Below are 16,914 nucleotides of genomic sequence, written 5' to 3'. Positions count from 1 at the left end.
TCTGAGGCATTAGGTTTGGTTTCTGCTGGGATGCTGCAAGCTGAAGGGCAACGCCAGACGGAGGTTAAAGAGCAGAGAATGACTCGTGCAGCTTATAAACGTAAAGAGAAGGAGCAACGTAAGAAAGAGGCCAAAGAGATTTCTCCTGGAAATGTATCACCGCCGGTGGGAGGAGCAAGACCCAAGAGTCATGCAACACATGTTGCAATTTCAGATCTCCAAGGTGTCTTCTCCAGGCTGCGGGCCAAGGGAGATGGCAAAGTTTTTGACCTGGAATGTTAATGGATTGAATTCTCCTCAGAAAAGGAAAAAAATCTTTTATTATTTGAAGCAACGTAATAATGATGTTATTTGCTTACAGGAAACTCATATTTTACTTAAGGATCAGAAATATTTAGTTAATGCCCGTCTGGGATCTCACTTCGTATCTTCTGCTCCCGGGAAGAAGGGGGGAGTTGTTATCTATGTTAAGCAAAATCTACCAGTTTGTCTGGTGGAGTCTGACCCCCAAGGGAGATATGTGATGGTTGAATTGGGCTTATATGGTAAGAAAGTACTTATAGTGGGACTATATGCACCAAATCAGCAACAGGAACAATTTTACAGACTCTTACATGAAAAAATAAATCTGCTGGACTATAGATCCGTGGTACTAATGGGGGATTGGAACGGTGTCTTAGATGTACAAAGGGACAAAAAAGGTTCCTCTCCTCTTCTTAAGCAGGCAAAATTACCTAAAGCCTTTTTTGATATGAAAGAGGACTGGGAATTACGGGACTATTGGCGGGAATGTAATCAAGAGGAGAAAGACTTTACCTTCTTTTCAGATAGACACCAATCCTTCTCAAGAATTGACTTCTTCCTGATTACAACGGACTTATATAATAGAGTAAAGAATGTCAAGATTTTCCCTAGGTCTTTGACGGATCATAGTCCAGTCTGGATGGAGTTGACTCAAGAAAAAGAGGAGAGAAGATCCTGGAGGGTGAATGAGAATTTATTTAGACAAGAAAAAAATGTTCAGAAACTAAAGGAGTGTTTAAAGGATTATTTTGCTTTGAATATGTATAAGGGGACTTCAATGTCAATGGTATGGGATGCAGGGAAAGCATTTATGCGTGGGATTTTGATAAAAATGAATAACTGTCATAAGCAAAAACAGATTCAGAAACGTAAAGAATTGGAAGATGAAATTAAATTAAAAGAAAAGTCTTTGATTTTAAATCCTTCTGATGAAAGTATTAAAGAATCCTTAAAGTTGTTAAGAACACAATTTAATATGTTGTTAGCAGATCAAGCTGCAACCAATTTATTGTTTATGAAACAAAATACATTTTGTAATGCTAACAAGCCAGGGAGATGGCTGGCTTATCAATTGAGAAAGAAACAGAGACAGAGAACAATAGATAAAATAAATTACAAGGGTAAATTAGTTTCTCAGAAGGAACTGATTAAGAAATCTTTTCTGGATTATTATCAAAAATTATATAAATCTACTAATGTGCAAATTTTAGAGATAAATAAATATCTAAGCGAGGTTAGTTTCCCTAAATTGACAGAGGATCAGAAACATGAAGTTAATGGTTTAATTACTAAGGAGGAAATTTCGCTAGCAATTCAACAATTGAAACCAGGGAAAGCACCGGGTACGGATGGGTTAACAGCTGTTTATTATAAAGCTTTATTGGAGGAGATGATTCAACCATTAGGTGATCTTTTTAATGGCATTTTACAGGGTCAAGAGATTCCTCCCTCATGGCGTACTGCTTTTATATCATTGATTCCAAAGGAAGATCAAGATCTTACTTTACCAAAGAATTATAGGCCTATATCTCTTTTAAATGTGGATTATAAGATATTTGTAAAAATCTTAGTAAATAGGCTTATGAGGGTGGTGCACCACCTTGTGCATAAAGATCAATCTGGGTTCATAACTGGAAGGTACATGAAAAATAATGTCAGACAAATTATTAATTTATTAGAATATTTAGATAAAAATAACCAAGTTCCTGCAGGGCTGATATTTTTAGATGCTGAAAAAGCCTTTGATCAATTGAATTGGCATTTTATGTTAAGAGTAATGGAAGAGATGAATTTTGGTGAAAAGATATTGCAAGCTCTTATGGTAATATATCAAAAACAAACGGCACAACTTATCGTTAATGGAGGCTTGTCAGAGGTTTTTACAATAGAGAAAGGTACTAGACAGGGTTGTCCATTATCACCGTTGCTGTTTGTCTTAACACTGGAAATACTGTTGATCAAAATTCGAGAGTCGCAGGAAATTAAAGGAATAGAAGTTAATAAAAAAGAGTATAAGTTAAGAGCTTTTGCGGATGACTTGGTTATTACTTTGTCGCAACCTACTTATTCTGTAGTAAAATTATTACAGTTGATTCATAATTATGGTTTGGTTTCGGGTTTTAAGATTAATGTTAATAAGACTAAAATTTTACCTAAAAATATGACTAGTCGGGAGAAGCAGACTTTGGTTAATTTGACGGGTTTTGAAATTGTTAATAAGGTAAAATATTTGGGGGTGATGCTATCTGTTTCTAATGCAAAATTATTTAAAAATAATTATGAAAGGTTGTGGGTTAGGGTACAGAGAGACTTGAAGAATTGGGAAAAGTTGCAATTATCCCTCATGGGAAGAATTGCAGTGATAAAAATGAATATTCTACCCAAGTTTCTCTTTTTGTTCCAAATGATACCGATTTTGAAGAATGAGATCAATTTAACTGAGTGGCAGAAAGGCCTTAATAAATTTATTTGGGCAGGGAAAAAGCCAAGGGTTAAGTTTAAAATTATGCAAGATTTCCGTGAGAGGGGAGGACTCAAGGTGCCGAATTTGAAATTATATTATGATGCGGTGGTTTTAACATTAGTTAGTGACTGGGTAAATTTGACAAATTCTGATATACTTCACTTAGAGGGATGGAATTTACTTTTTGGGTGGCATGCCTATTTAATATTTAATAAAAAAATGGATTGGGCTTTTAAATCTCATATCTTAAGAATTTCTTTACTTAGGGTTTGGAGAAAATATTATAAAAGTGATTTCAAAGTACCATTATGGGCTATACCTTGGCATGCAATAGAAGGAATAAAAAGAGGGGTTAAAATGGATATGGTGTCCTATAGACAGTTACTTAAATGGGATGGACAAAACTGGCAGTTAAAATTACGGGAAGAGTTAGCACAAGAAAATATTATTTATTCTTGGTTCCAATATAGGCAATTATTAGACAGATGGAAGATGGACTGTAAGGTGGGTTTTCTCAGAGAAGATGAAAATCTTATTAAGCAAGTGAAGGATCAAAGACAAACCCACATTAAGAGGATTTATGGGGTTTTAGTTGAATTGGATTCAGAAACGGAACTAATTAAAGATTGTATGATTAGATGGGCGCAGAATTTTGGTGAGCCAGTTCCATTGGACACCTGGGAAACTATTTGGGTGAGAAATGTCAAATTTACACAAGCACAGAACTTAAGGGAGAATTTTTATAAAATGTTTTATAGATGGCACCTTGATCCACAAAAAATGTCTTTTATGTACCCTGACTTACAACCTAAATGTTGGAGATGTGGTTGTATGGACGCTACTTATTATCATATTTGGTGGTCGTGCAGAGAGATAAAAGCATTCTGGATTAAGATATGGTGGAATATCCAGAGAATTTTTAAAAGGAGGGTAAAATTTACTCCACAATTATTTTTGTTAGGTATAGTTATTGATTGTGATACAAAGGAGGTTATATTGATGTTAAATTTGATTACAGCTGCGAGGCTGTTAGTAGGACAATATTGGAAGAAGGAATCTTTGCCTACATTGCAGGAATGGTTTCTTAAAGTGTCTCATTTGGCGGAAATGGCAAAGATTTCGGCTTTCTTAAAGGGTCAAACGCAAGAGAAATTCCTTGCTGTTTGGGATAAATGGATAAAATTCATACAATTTAAATTTGATATAAAAAATACTATATAGTTTTTTCATAATTTTTAACTATATATATATATATATATATTCTATTTTATATTCTTTTTTTATATAAATATAAATTTTTTTAACTTTTTTTAATTAAGCCTATATTCTGCTCTGGGAGGCCCTGGGGGGGGAAGGGGGGGTTGGGTAGGGGTGGGGGAAGGGGGGTTTTGTTGGGTAATGTTTGTTTTTATTTGTATATGTTGTTTTTTGTTTTTGTATTGTCTTTTATTTTTTGTAAAATTTATAAAACTTTTTAATAAAAAAAAAAGAATACTCTATTTTATGTGACTGTTTTTTCATATATATGGTGTTGCAGCATGGGGCATCATCAAAAGGAAATAGCATTCATCTTGCTATACGCACAAAAGCAATTTATTTTTAATTTGATGCGGGATTTTAGAAGTTTCATGCCCTAGGTTAAGAAGTTTCAATCCATGGTTTATAGAGAGTTCAAACAAGCCTTAGTCATGTTGATGCATATTAGCTAACTACTTTACCTATGAAGGAAAAGATAGTAAAGCATTTACTACAGGAAAAGATTGGGAAGTGAATATGGTTAACAGATAGCTTAGCAGTAGCTCAACTCTATGGCTCCTTTGTCCCATTTTTGGAAATTTCTCTGCATCCCTGCAAAAATATCTCTGTCATGTGTTCTCTTATTCTTTACACCACTCCCACTGACCCCTGATTGTTTATTATGTAGGTGAAATGAGCTCTCAGCCTCATCCAAGGCAATCATAACCTGTTTAAATTCTGGCAAATTGTTATTCTACCCTCCAAGTTCCCAGTTCTAGATTAAATATAGCTTTGGAACAATCTTATGGCTCCATGCAGAATTTTAAAATTCTTTCTTTAAAGAAACAGGCAATCATATTAGGTAATCAATGTCTTTCAGCCTTACTTTTATTCAGCTGAATAACATTTTTGTTAAAAAAACAAAAGTGCATTGCTGGCTTCCTTCTTTCTAATAGGCATCTTCTTCCTGATTCCTCAATTCAGTCTGTTGTATTTTGAAAAACTTTAAGGAACTTTTTTAGCATTCTCATTTATTATAGAACAGTAAAGCAGGATATTGTACTATTTTATTATTATTAAAAATAAAAAATAGTGCTGGGTAAATAAAACAGGACCTGTAAAAGCATCTAGGTCAGGGGTCTTTAAACTTGAAGTCCACAAGTCATAAAAGGGCCAAGTTTGAAGACCCCTGATCTAGGTGATCATTTGTGATGTTTAATATTTATATTTCAATTACTTTTCTGATAATTTTTTTAAGAGCTCTTGTTTTTTTCATTTCTACTGCTGAGGTACTATTGATACTATCTTTGCTTTCTTTTTGCCACAGTCTTTCTACTTCTGTTTGTACTTTATTCTTCTGTGCCTAGGTACTTCAGAATTCACTATCCAGACTTTTTTGTCTTTCTTATTGACAGTTGTTAGGTCTGGAATGTTAAATGGCAGGTGCCTATGTGCTTGAATTCTAAAGTCCCAGAGCACTTTCTTCATTTTTTTATTACTTTTTTCTATTTTTTTGTGCTCCCATCAGTTCTTGCTCACAGCAAAGTGGTATTTCTTGCAGATCTTCTAGTGTGCCATTGTTGCTACTTTGTCATGCCATTATTTGTAGTTAGTATTTAATCTTTTTTGAAAGATGATCCACTGTTCCTTCAGTTTTTTGCTATCTGTTGTTGTCTTCTCAATTCTGACTTTGTATAAATTTGTTCTTAAACTTGATCTTGTACAGCTAGAATTAGTCCCTCTATCTCTTTCTTCAACTTTCCTGTTGTGTTGTTGTTATAAACCTTAAACCAGTAATGGCCCGTATGGGTAATAGATAAGATGCTAGACTACCACTGGGGAAGGTCTATCCTTAGACATGGAAGTTTTTTACATAAAGTTAGGTCCAACCTATTTTACACAGTTGCTGCTATGAGAGAAATTAAAAATATTCCCCTTAGTTCCTGAAGGAAGGACAAAGTAGAAATATTAATTAATGACAAAATACTGGTAGCCAAAATATGGAAAACCATATGAAATAATAAATATCATCAAAAAGTGTTCCCTCAAAGCACAAAAAGCATATTTGTTTTCGATGTGTAACACTTGGTCCTGGTCTCTTGATCTTAATTATTCAGTTTGCATTTTCTATGGCTATGAAAAAGCAGACAGTTCCTTTTACTGGAAAATGTAAGACTAATTCACCCATTTTAAAAATCTCCACATAATGCACACCAGTTTTTCCCAGAGAATGCACATCATTACTATTCAGTATATTTGTGTGTGTCTGTGTTTCTTTGTGTGTGTATGTGTGTGTGTGAATCTCCAAAACCTTTCAGCTACATTAAATGTGGGCAGTGCATTAGAGAAGTAGGATAAATCAGAATTTGATAAGGAATATCAATTTTCATCCATTTTCTGTCGTCACTGACATTTTTGCAGACTAATGATATTCCATTGTCTCTGTTATGAGGGCTAATACATGACACTTGCTAAGGAACTGAATAAGAATTAGAGGAACGCACTATCAATATTTTGGTTGTGAATAGCCTGAGTAGAAGTGGCAGCAATTTCCTTTCTCAGTTTTCTAGTTTATCATTTTTTTTCGGTCTTCTAGATTATTACAGTTATATCTGTGGAACAATATTTCCCTTCCTGCTACGATGACACACTTTTCTTACTACAGCCGGTTGATGAGCATATAAATATGCATGCCAGATTCCAAATAACCACTTTAGGCAATCCCCAAGGCCTGAACATGTTTCCTTTTCTTATTTATTTTGGATAGCTACATTGACATTTTCTGTAAAGTGGATTAAAAGACTGGTGTTAATAATAAAACATCTTCTAAATTCCCATTCATTACAAAAAAAACCACCTCTGGAATACCATCTTTCTGTGCCTTATGTTTTTCACTGGTTTTAACTACTTTGGTGCAAGAATTTGCTATACCTGAAAGCAATGCTATACATCATTGTAGAATATCTGTAAAACATCTGTCAGTCCAGTTTTGATAGAAAATGCTCAGTTTTCTTATCTCCAAGAGAAACCACCTGGGCATTTATTGTGGTATGTTTTTATATGCAAACTGGTACTTATTTGAAGTACTGAAAAGTACTTTCCCAGTGTAGCTTCTTGATTCTTTTCAGCTGCCATGCTGATGTAGCTATTGTCCTGAACTAATATTATCCCCAAAATGGTGTGGTAATTTTAATTCTTACAGCAACCATTCTTACAGTGGAAATGATTAAGAGTGTTTGGCAACTGGTCATACATAGGCCATAAAGCACCTTTCTGAGACCATCGAACAGCTGTAAGTCAAGAAGTACAGTAGCTGTACTCAGTTGATTCCTTCTAATTTTATAATTACCTAAAATAAATGTATGGAATCCTCTAAAAATCTTAAAATTTTTAACACCTACTTATGATTAATTCAAAAGTGCTACTTTTTTTTAGTTACCTTACACTGGTATAATAATCCTAGGAGCTTTTGCTTAATTTCTTCTCCATCTCCCCATTTTTCAATTTACACATTTGTTTGATATGATGAATTGCTGATTCATGATCCCTGGAGAATAAATAATTAGGATCAATGCCACTTTGACTAATCTTTTGAGTCACCTGTTTGAACTGCATACAGTATCTACAAGGGATTCATTTGGGATTTCCTGAAGCAATCCTTCCTTGTTTTTAAAAACATATATTTGTAACCAAAACTTAATACTGCCTAATGGTATCAAGTGGCAGTAGCCAAGAATTAACAGCTAAAGTCCAAATACCATTTTTCACTTACAACATTTGGAATTAATTATAAATATATTCTTTGGCTTCTAAATATTTCAATAGCTTATATTTTAGTAAGTACAAAATAGTCTTTTCAAAAGCCAAATTATTGCTATCAGATATGCTATATGGTATATTTCAAAATATTCTCATCTGTCAAAGATTTTTTTTCCTGTAATGGTACTGATCTGGAAATGGTAGATCATATTTTATTGTATTGTGAATTTTATAAGAGTCTTTCGGAGGATATTATCTAGCTATCTTAGCTATTTTAAAATCTAAACCAAGAAGAGATACTTCTGAGTATGTAAAAATTTTACTTGCAGATGAAAATTCTAAAATAGTAGCAACAGCCACATTTTATTGCTATAAAAAAGCAAGCCTCTCAGTAACAAATCAATAAGCTGCGGTATTATGCATATTCTGTAATATTTATTAAATATTTTATTTATTGGAATGGTTTTTTCAATGTCAAGTTTAAATTATGCTTGTAACTTGCTTTTGGGCCTTTGGGCTGTAAACAGAATTGATATTTGGGCTGTAAACATAATTGATATTTGCTTTCATGGCCCACCACTCATCTCTTAATTTTTTCCAGTATACAGTAACCCATGCTATATTATTTCTACTGTAGTATCCTTTTATTTGGCCAACAAATAAAATCTCCAACTTTATTTTTTCTACCTTTGTAATACAGTAAATAGTATATCAATTTGTGGGTAGAAGCCATAACGATAGAGGTAAATGTTTGATCAAAGTATTCCTCATTCTAAGTAGGTATTCCCTACTTGTTGAAGCACACCATACTGTAACTGTGGAAAAGGTCATTTGGTCCTGTATCAGTTTGATTCTGCTTGTGAATGGAAGATACACAATAATGTATATGAAAAGGGAGGGGGATTAAAATGTCATACTTTGTTATTATATAGCATATATGAAATGCATATAGGCTCTGCAATATTGTTAAATGTCTAAGCTAAGCAAATTGCCACACCATCTGTATGACTTATAGCTAGAGAGGTTTTTTTTTTCCTTTCTAAAGTGGCCCCTGTCAGGAATATTCATAAGTGAGCAATGAAAATTGCAAGGATGCAGCTGCTTTCAGAACGCCAATGCAGCTGTAATGAATATTTCACGAAACCTGCATGTGCAAGAAAGATCTCCATTTTTATTAGCTAGAAATTTGCAGACCAAGGTTGTTGGAGGTTTATTATTCATGCAAATACGCTGTATGCCCTGTAGATGTACGCAGTATGTGTCTTTGAATGTTTATGATTAATTATTAAAGCATTTAAAAAATTATAGAATTAAAAAAAAAACACTGAACTTTTGCTAAACAGAAGACTCAGGCCAACAGCACTGCATAAAAAAATTCTTAAACATTATGGTTAGCCAGTGCTATTTTTGAATGGGGGTCTCACATTGCCTTACTCAGAAAATTATTATTGTTTCTTCAAATTATTACTGTATGCAGGGCTTTTTTTCTCATAGAACGCCCAGAACGGAGTTCCGGCACCTTTTTGGGGTGGAACCTTGTAGGGTAGGCAAGATGGGTTGTATGACGTGTGTGAGTTCCGGCACTTTTTTTTTTTTTTTAGAAAAAAAGCACTGACTGTATGCATTCAGAGTTATAATAAATGGATAATATAGTTGATAAATTCAGGGTCACTCATACTTCTGTATTTCAAAGAAACGGTACTGTACTTGTTGTTGCTGCTGCAGTTGGTATGGCTTTGTTGTCAGCAATAACATTATTATACCACTGTTCCTGCAAGGAATTCTGTCTTAATTTGTCATCATAATCAGCTTGTGAGAAAAGTACCCGTTGAGTTAACCCAAAAGTCTAATGCAGTGTTTCTCAACCTTTATAATTTTAAGGCATGTGGACTTCAACTCCCAGAATTCCACAGCCAGCAATGCTGGCTGTGGAATTCTGGGAGTTGAAGTCCACATGCCTTAAAATTGTCAAGGTTGAGAAACACTGGTCTAATGATAGGTCAGAAATTTAATCTCTGGTTCTTCAAACCTGTATTGAATTTAGTGCACTGCCCTGTTTCTTATTGAAATATTAACTAGAAAACAGATAAAGAGGAAATGAATTTACTTAGTCTTTTAAGTGAATGTTCAAATTACTAAAGATTTAAGCAGCGATCATTTCTTTTTGAAGTACTTAATTAGTATGTAAAGACATGAAATGTATAAAGAATGTTAAGAAACAGATAAACTAGCACAAATATTTCTAGACACATCTTTTTTTTATCTTCCACCTTGCCTGGGACACTTTCTCATGCTGAATTTGTGATATTTCTAATCAACCTTACATGTTCACATAATATCTGTGAGCTGTTTATCAGCTAAGCCAACTTTTCCTGTTCAACACTGGCTCAACCAGGAAACACATAGAATCCCTTTTTCCAGAGAAAGTTTTATAGTATTCTGAAGTCTAAAGGTGAATCAGCTTCCCATTAGTGGGATATCTTGCCTCACCCAATAATCCTGCCTGCCAGTGTAGAGGAGCACAAAAGTAAACTTGGAGAAACTGCAAGTTAAAAGAAAACAGGGTTGAATTCCAGGGCAGGGGTGTAGAAAGCACTTGAGCTCAGACTAACACTACCTTAACTGTCCTTAATAAAATAGCAGAATGATAGAGTTGGAAGAGACCTTGGAGGTCTTTAGTCCAACTCCCTGCTCAAGCAGGAAACTCTATATCATTTCAGGCAAATGGTTGTCCTATCTCTTCTTAAAATCTCCAGTGTTGGAGCACCCATAATTTCTGGAGGCAAGTCATTCCAATGATTAATTGTTCTAACTGCCAGGAAATTTCTCCTTAGTTCTTGGTTGCTTCCCTCCTTGATTAGTTTCCATCCATTGCTTCTTGTCCTGCCTTCAGGTGCTTTGGAGAGTAGATTGACTCCCGCTTTCTTATGGTTGTCAGTCTTCAGGGTTCTCTTACTTCAGCCTATATCAGTAAATGTCAGCCTTCCCAGACAGACCTGACAGGAAACAAAACTAGATGAGCTAGCTCTACTTTATTGTAAGACTACCTTGATGGAATCTTACAAGTTTTAAAATACAAATCTCCCACTGTCTCCTTTTACAGGCTGATAAGCTAGGGAGGTTCCTTTCTAGGTTTATTTCTCTGCCGCTTATGCAACCACAGATCTCCAACTCCTCCTTATCTCATCCTTCCCTCAGCAACATTTCTCTCCTCCTCATCTCTCGAGGTCATCCCCACATATCGTTATGATAAAACAAGTTTTCACTTATTCTTGTGGAGTTTGTTTCCTGAGATGACCTACTTTGAAAGATTGACACAGCTCGTGGATTTCCCCTTCTCCCTTCCTGCAGAGATCCGGACACTGTAGATTCAGGCTTCCTTTCTACTTAAAAAAAAATGAGCAGAAGAATGGTGTTTTGATGATATGTTATTTTGGTGACTTGAAAATCCCAATTGCAAGTTCTCAGATACTTTACTCACATCTGTTATAGATAAGGGCAGATTATTAGTTAAATGCCTTCCTGCCTACTAATGTTCAACTGGAGGATGCACTAATAGTCTCGTGTGGTATTTTCTGGGTTGTTTGAGATTAGCCATTCTGGTGAAGTGGTTAAGGCATCAGACTAGAAGCCAGAAGGCCATGAGTTCTAGTCCTATCTTAGGCAAGAAGTCAGCTGGGTGACTGTAGGAAAAGGAGTGGCAGAACCTGGAGGCAGAGTTCAAAGAGAGATCAGCCTAGAATCACTGTGTAGCCACAGCCAAACTAAGTCCAGTCCTCCTGGAATTCTGTGGATCCTTCTCTAAAATCCAAGCAGATTCTAAGTTGAGAATATTCCTGTACATAGACTGTTTAGCAATAAAACAGTTTAATTGGACCTTCACATGTGGACCTAGTAACGGTAACCTTGGGTCAGTCACAGGAAGGAGACAGTGGCAAACCTACCTGCACAACTGGAGAAAGGAAGGAAAGTCTAACATACCTGGCAATAAGTGCTTATGGAATCAACCCACTAATCAGAAACTTTGACACCCATTTACTAATGAGCTGGCAATTGCTATACTTTGTTTCAGGTCATCCAAGCAGCTACTGTTTCTTCTTTTTCATTCTTTGTTTGAAATTATTTTTCTCCTTTTCAGTTACAATGAAAAAAGGACAGGCAGCATTGGCTTCATTTTATTTTTCTGTGGAAACATAAACAATGGGTGGGTGGAGGGGAAAGAATCATTATGACATAAACCACATCCTGTTTGTTTTTTTCTTCTTATATGATACAGATAGTCCTTGCTTAATGGCAGTATTTGGGATTGGAATTTCCATCACTAAGACAATGTCATGTGACCATATCACTTAACAACAGCAATCCCAGCACTCTCCATTGCTCGCTTTAAGTAAGGATCGTAAGCTGTTAAATGAGGACCTCACGTGACTTCAAACTTCCCACTGGTTTCCCACAAGCAAAATCAATGGGAAGCTGGCAGTTACAAGTTGCACTTCAAATAGATCAGATCATGTGTGTGTGTGTGTGTAATATTTTTCATTTTTCCATCACGTTGTCTAATACATCTAATAATATCTCAGTTATTACATATAATTTTATATTTTATAATGTTGTTTCATGTGTCTATGATCTCAGTACATTTCTGAATGTACTGTACACATTTCTGAAATTGTACACATGCACATCACATATATGTAAATGTGTTAAACTAGGTCTATGTAAATAAGGCAAAAAACCCCTAATATAAATTAGAAAATAATCTGTTTCAATTTTATGATTTCAATTTATGCAGAAAATCCATTCCACTTGACCATTCAGACTGGACAATCAGATCCAGTCCGCAGTATTTCCACAACCATATTAGAAATATTGGAATACATATTGATATTTTTACTGGTAAAGATGCACTTTTCGTACTTTTTCAACTTTTTCCTCCTCTAGGAACTAAAATCTCTAGCACTGTTTTTAATTTAGTAGTAAAACTGAAAAGGAATTTGAGATAGTGTTTCATTTCTAAAAACAGAATTGTCAGGGGATGGGGAACTGGACAATTGCCATCTCTTCTATAAATTTTTCCTTTTCATATTAGGCTGTGCATGTGTGTGAGAGAAATAAAAAATGTAGGGGTAAGGCAACATTTACTCACTGAACAAAGAGAAATTATTTTACTATATTGTTGGCTAACAATTAAAGCAAAATAATTTTGCACATCATCATCATCATAGAGTTGGAAGGGACTTTGGAGGTCTTCTAGTCCAATCCCCTGTTCAGGCAGGAAACCCTATATCATTTCGGACAAATGGTTGTCCAGTCTCTTCTTAAAAACTTCCAGTGTTAGAACATTCACAACTTCTGGAGGCAGGTTGTTCGACTGATTAATTGTTCTAACTGTCAGGAAGTTTCTCCTTAGTTCTAGGTTGCTTCTCTCCTTGATTAGTTTCCATCCCTTGCTTCTTGTCCTGCCCTCAGGTGCTTTGGAGAATAGCTTGACTCCCTCTTCTTTGTGGCAACCCCTGAAATATTGGAACACCGCTATCATGTCACTCTTCATCCTTCTCTTCATTAAACTAGACATACCCAATTCTAGCAACCGTTCTTTATATGTTTTAGTCTCCAGTCCCCTAATCATCTTTGTTGCTCTTCTCTGTACTCTTTCTAGAGTCTCAATATTTTTTTTACGTTAGGCGTTATAAAGTATTACATGATCTTGATTCTATCCCTTTGTTAATGCAGCCTAGAACTGTGTTGGCTTTTTTGGCAGCTGCAGCTGCCAAGACTCTGAGATCCCTCTCACAGTTACTCCTATTGTAGTAATTACAGTTACTACACTTGTAGGAATCAACAGGACACTTAGAAAAAACACTTGAGATTTCTCTCAAAATTATAGTAGGATGTTTGCTGCCTAGTGGCCCAGCTCTCAGGCCTAGAACCTGTATTCTGGAGAAGTAGAAATTTAGCTTGTACTTGTTTGCAATTTATTAACATTGTTTGGGACTTCATGGAATTTGGACATCTCAATATAAGCCATCCTATAGAAGAGAACACAAGTAGCTCAGAGTTGAACTATGGAGTTGTCTAAGCTCAGAGAACACCAAGGACTGTGTAAATCATCTTTTCCCCAGGTAGGTTAAACCTACCAATGCTGTGTCTATATTTCCTATTGTTTTCCTGCCTTTGCTCATTGCTTTTCCTATTTTATTTTGGGATTTCTGAGAACTTTTTTTTTTACATATAAATATCAAATAATAAAATAGATATTGAAGATTTTAATATGATTTATCAGTGGTTGTCAGAAGACTGACAGCCCATTACCAAATTATAAAATAAAATAAAATAAAATGTATGTAATTAAAGAGCATTACTACTCCAGAGCCATTATCAACTGAAAGACAGCTGATTATCCTCTGAAGGCTGTCCTAGAAAGGTAGTGCTTCAAGATTTCTATTTCTGTCTTCAAAGAGTATAAGTTGATCTCTTTTTTTTTTCCCATTTAGCTTTTTGTCATCCTGAACTTTTCATCCAAGGAGATGAGTATTCAGAAAAGCTTTGACCCTGTCAAAATAATTGCTGGGAGGTTATTTTGTGGACAGGTGGGTGGAAGAGTAGTTAAATATCACCCTGCCAGCTAATTTAGGAAAAGGTTAATGTATATATCTCCAAACTTCCGATTTATATCAGGGCAGGAGTTTGGGGTTTTTTTTTTAATCTTCCACAAAGCGACTCATGAATCAATTTTTCAGGATTTTTTTTTAATCACACAATTGACACTCTAATGCTGGACAGGGCTGTAATACAGAAAACTAGCTGAAGGATTGATGGGATCTCAAGCAAGATGTCCTTCATGGATCATGCCCATTTTGGTAGAATCCCCATCATTATGAACCTACTTAATTTCACAAATTATAGCAGTGGGGAAAAATTTAAAATGGGAATTGATAGCTAATCACAATTGATGTGAGATCAGGATGGTGATGCCAAGCCAATAACAAAGTCTTCTGCTACAAAAAAAAAAAAACCACCCTGTATTAACGTATACAAAAGCATTCTCCAATTGGTTTAATTTATAAAGTACCTGTAACAACCCCCCACCCAAAAAAAAGCAAGAAGAAAAATTAATTTAATATTACTCAAAATTAGCCTATAACCCTATATGTCCTGGAGCTGGCCAAATATTAACCAGGTGCAAACTACTCAGCATCCCATTCTACCACCTTTAGAAAATAGCCATTCTACCACCTTTAGAAAAGCCATTCTACCACCTTTAGAAAATATGTATGTAATTCATTGTAATTCTTTTATATGATAAAGAGCAAAAGCTTAAATATAAGTAATTGAATGCAGTTAAATTAATCACATTTTTATTGCATCGTCTTGACAAAATAAAATCTGTTCCCAGGATCAGATCCAAGTACCAAGTGTTTCAGTGCAGTCATGATTAGCATGCTATCTATTGAACTATGGGTACTGAATTTTGGCAATTTTCATCAAGAATCATGGTGCTGGAGTTGATCCGGAGTGTGTTCAGCGTTGTTATTTTAGGCGATCGGGGAGGTAGAGTTCTCTCCACATTTTTTGTCTCTTTTAGTTGATGTATATTTCATTTCTGCTCCCTTTTTCCTCCCTTCCCCCACCCTTAGAAAATAGGATAAGGAGAAGCTGACAGGTGATGTATGTATTTGCAAATGGCACTCCATTTCAGTTTCAAAACGTATATGGTCAATTGTTCTCCCATTGGGTGGAGGGAAGGGTTAGCATGTCTTAAATATCTTTCTCTAAGAAAAGTTCAGTCTGTTACAATGGTTTCCTTCTGCTGATTCACATTGTTTTAAGATTCCAAAGTGGTGACTGTTTAATTCCACAGCACACACATACACAAACCCCTCTTACAGTGTTATTCTGCTTTACATATCTAATATATTTCAGTATAGTTTTTGTCCGTACTATTTAGAATGTTGACATAGCTTAAATTAATGAGGCAAAGCAGAGTATTGAAATATAATTACGCATTGAAAACTACAGGAAAACAGATTGTTGGAAAGTTTTGATCACATTACTTTTAATTATGCACTGTATTGATCTGACCTATTTGAACAGGATCCAGAGCTGGTACGCAACATCTGTCGTTGGGTGAGACAAGCTGTTCAGATTCCTTTCTTTGCCAAGCTGACGCCAAATGTCACAAACATTGTGAACATTGCGAGGGCTGCCCAAGAAGGTAACAAGTTCAGACATATCCGCGTTTCACTCTTTCTTAAAATTTGCAACTTGATAGATACAGAAGTAAAATCCTGTTCTGAGAAGTAGAGAACATAATAAAACTTACCATTTCTCTTTCTTTCCCCCCCCCCCATTTCCTGAGCATGAAAATGAGTGTGAAAACCATGGGTGAAACTACAAACTGAATCATACATTACTTGAACCTTCACCTACTAATTATGCTTTTTCTTCCTTTCAACTTAAAAAGAGTTTAGAAGTTTTTAAGGAGTTTCTCCAGAAGTCCTCAGTGAGCTCAATTTGTGTACAGACCCCAGTGTCTCAGTAGGGTAAACTTTTTATATTTGCCATGCAGTCAATCACTGTTACTCCATAACACAGCAATAGCATTTTAGACTTATATACTACCCTGTAGTGCTTTACAGCACTCTTTGGGCAGTTTCCAACCAAAGCATTACTTGCATATTTTCCCCAACAAATTTACTAATCTCAGAAGGATGGAAGATTGAGTCAATCTTGAGCCCCATCGGGATCGAACTCTGGGCTATAGTGTGAGCAGAGTTGGCCTGCAATACTACATTCTAACCCCTGCACCGCCAGGGCTCCTTATGTACTATTATTTGACCCAAAGTGTAGATTGGCAAGTAAATAAATGGTCTGGATAGCTTGTTCTTCCTTGCTTCTTTCAAGCTTGCCATTTTCTCTTTTGGGGGGGGGGGGGAAGAGAGAGGCAATGATGATGAGGAAAATCTATTCCGGGGATCATGATAATGATCTCTAAGGTGAGATATGGGTCTTGGCAAGTATCCAGTTCTTCTAATTTTTAATACCACTTGCCCTTTTTATCATGCAGCTGCTGTTATTTATAATGCTGGTAAATTAAAGCATCAATATGCTTTAATTTAATTTATTAGCTGCTACAGCTGCCTATTCCAGGA

General features: G+C 35.5%; 1 protein-coding gene across 4 annotated transcripts in view; it reads left to right on the top strand.

The window, feature by feature from the left end:
• The window catches only part of DPYD (dihydropyrimidine dehydrogenase), a 567,113-nt gene that overhangs the window by 417,878 nt on the left and 132,321 nt on the right, over positions 1–16,914 (top strand). For all 4 annotated transcript variants that reach the window (XM_039339800.1, XM_039339803.1, XM_039339804.1 and 1 more), the window contains one exon: positions 15,857–15,977. In XM_039339800.1, coding sequence (XP_039195734.1) covers positions 15,857–15,977 — 121 coding nt within the window. The remainder of the gene's footprint in view (positions 1–15,856; positions 15,978–16,914) is intronic.

Source organism: Crotalus tigris, unplaced genomic scaffold (assembly GCF_016545835.1).
Source record: "Crotalus tigris isolate CLP2741 ecotype Arizona unplaced genomic scaffold, ASM1654583v1 scf7180000017739.2905288, whole genome shotgun sequence".
In the NCBI taxonomy this organism is placed as follows: domain Eukaryota; kingdom Metazoa; phylum Chordata; class Lepidosauria; order Squamata; family Viperidae; genus Crotalus; species Crotalus tigris.
This window is presented reverse-complemented; position numbering and strand designations above follow the sequence as displayed.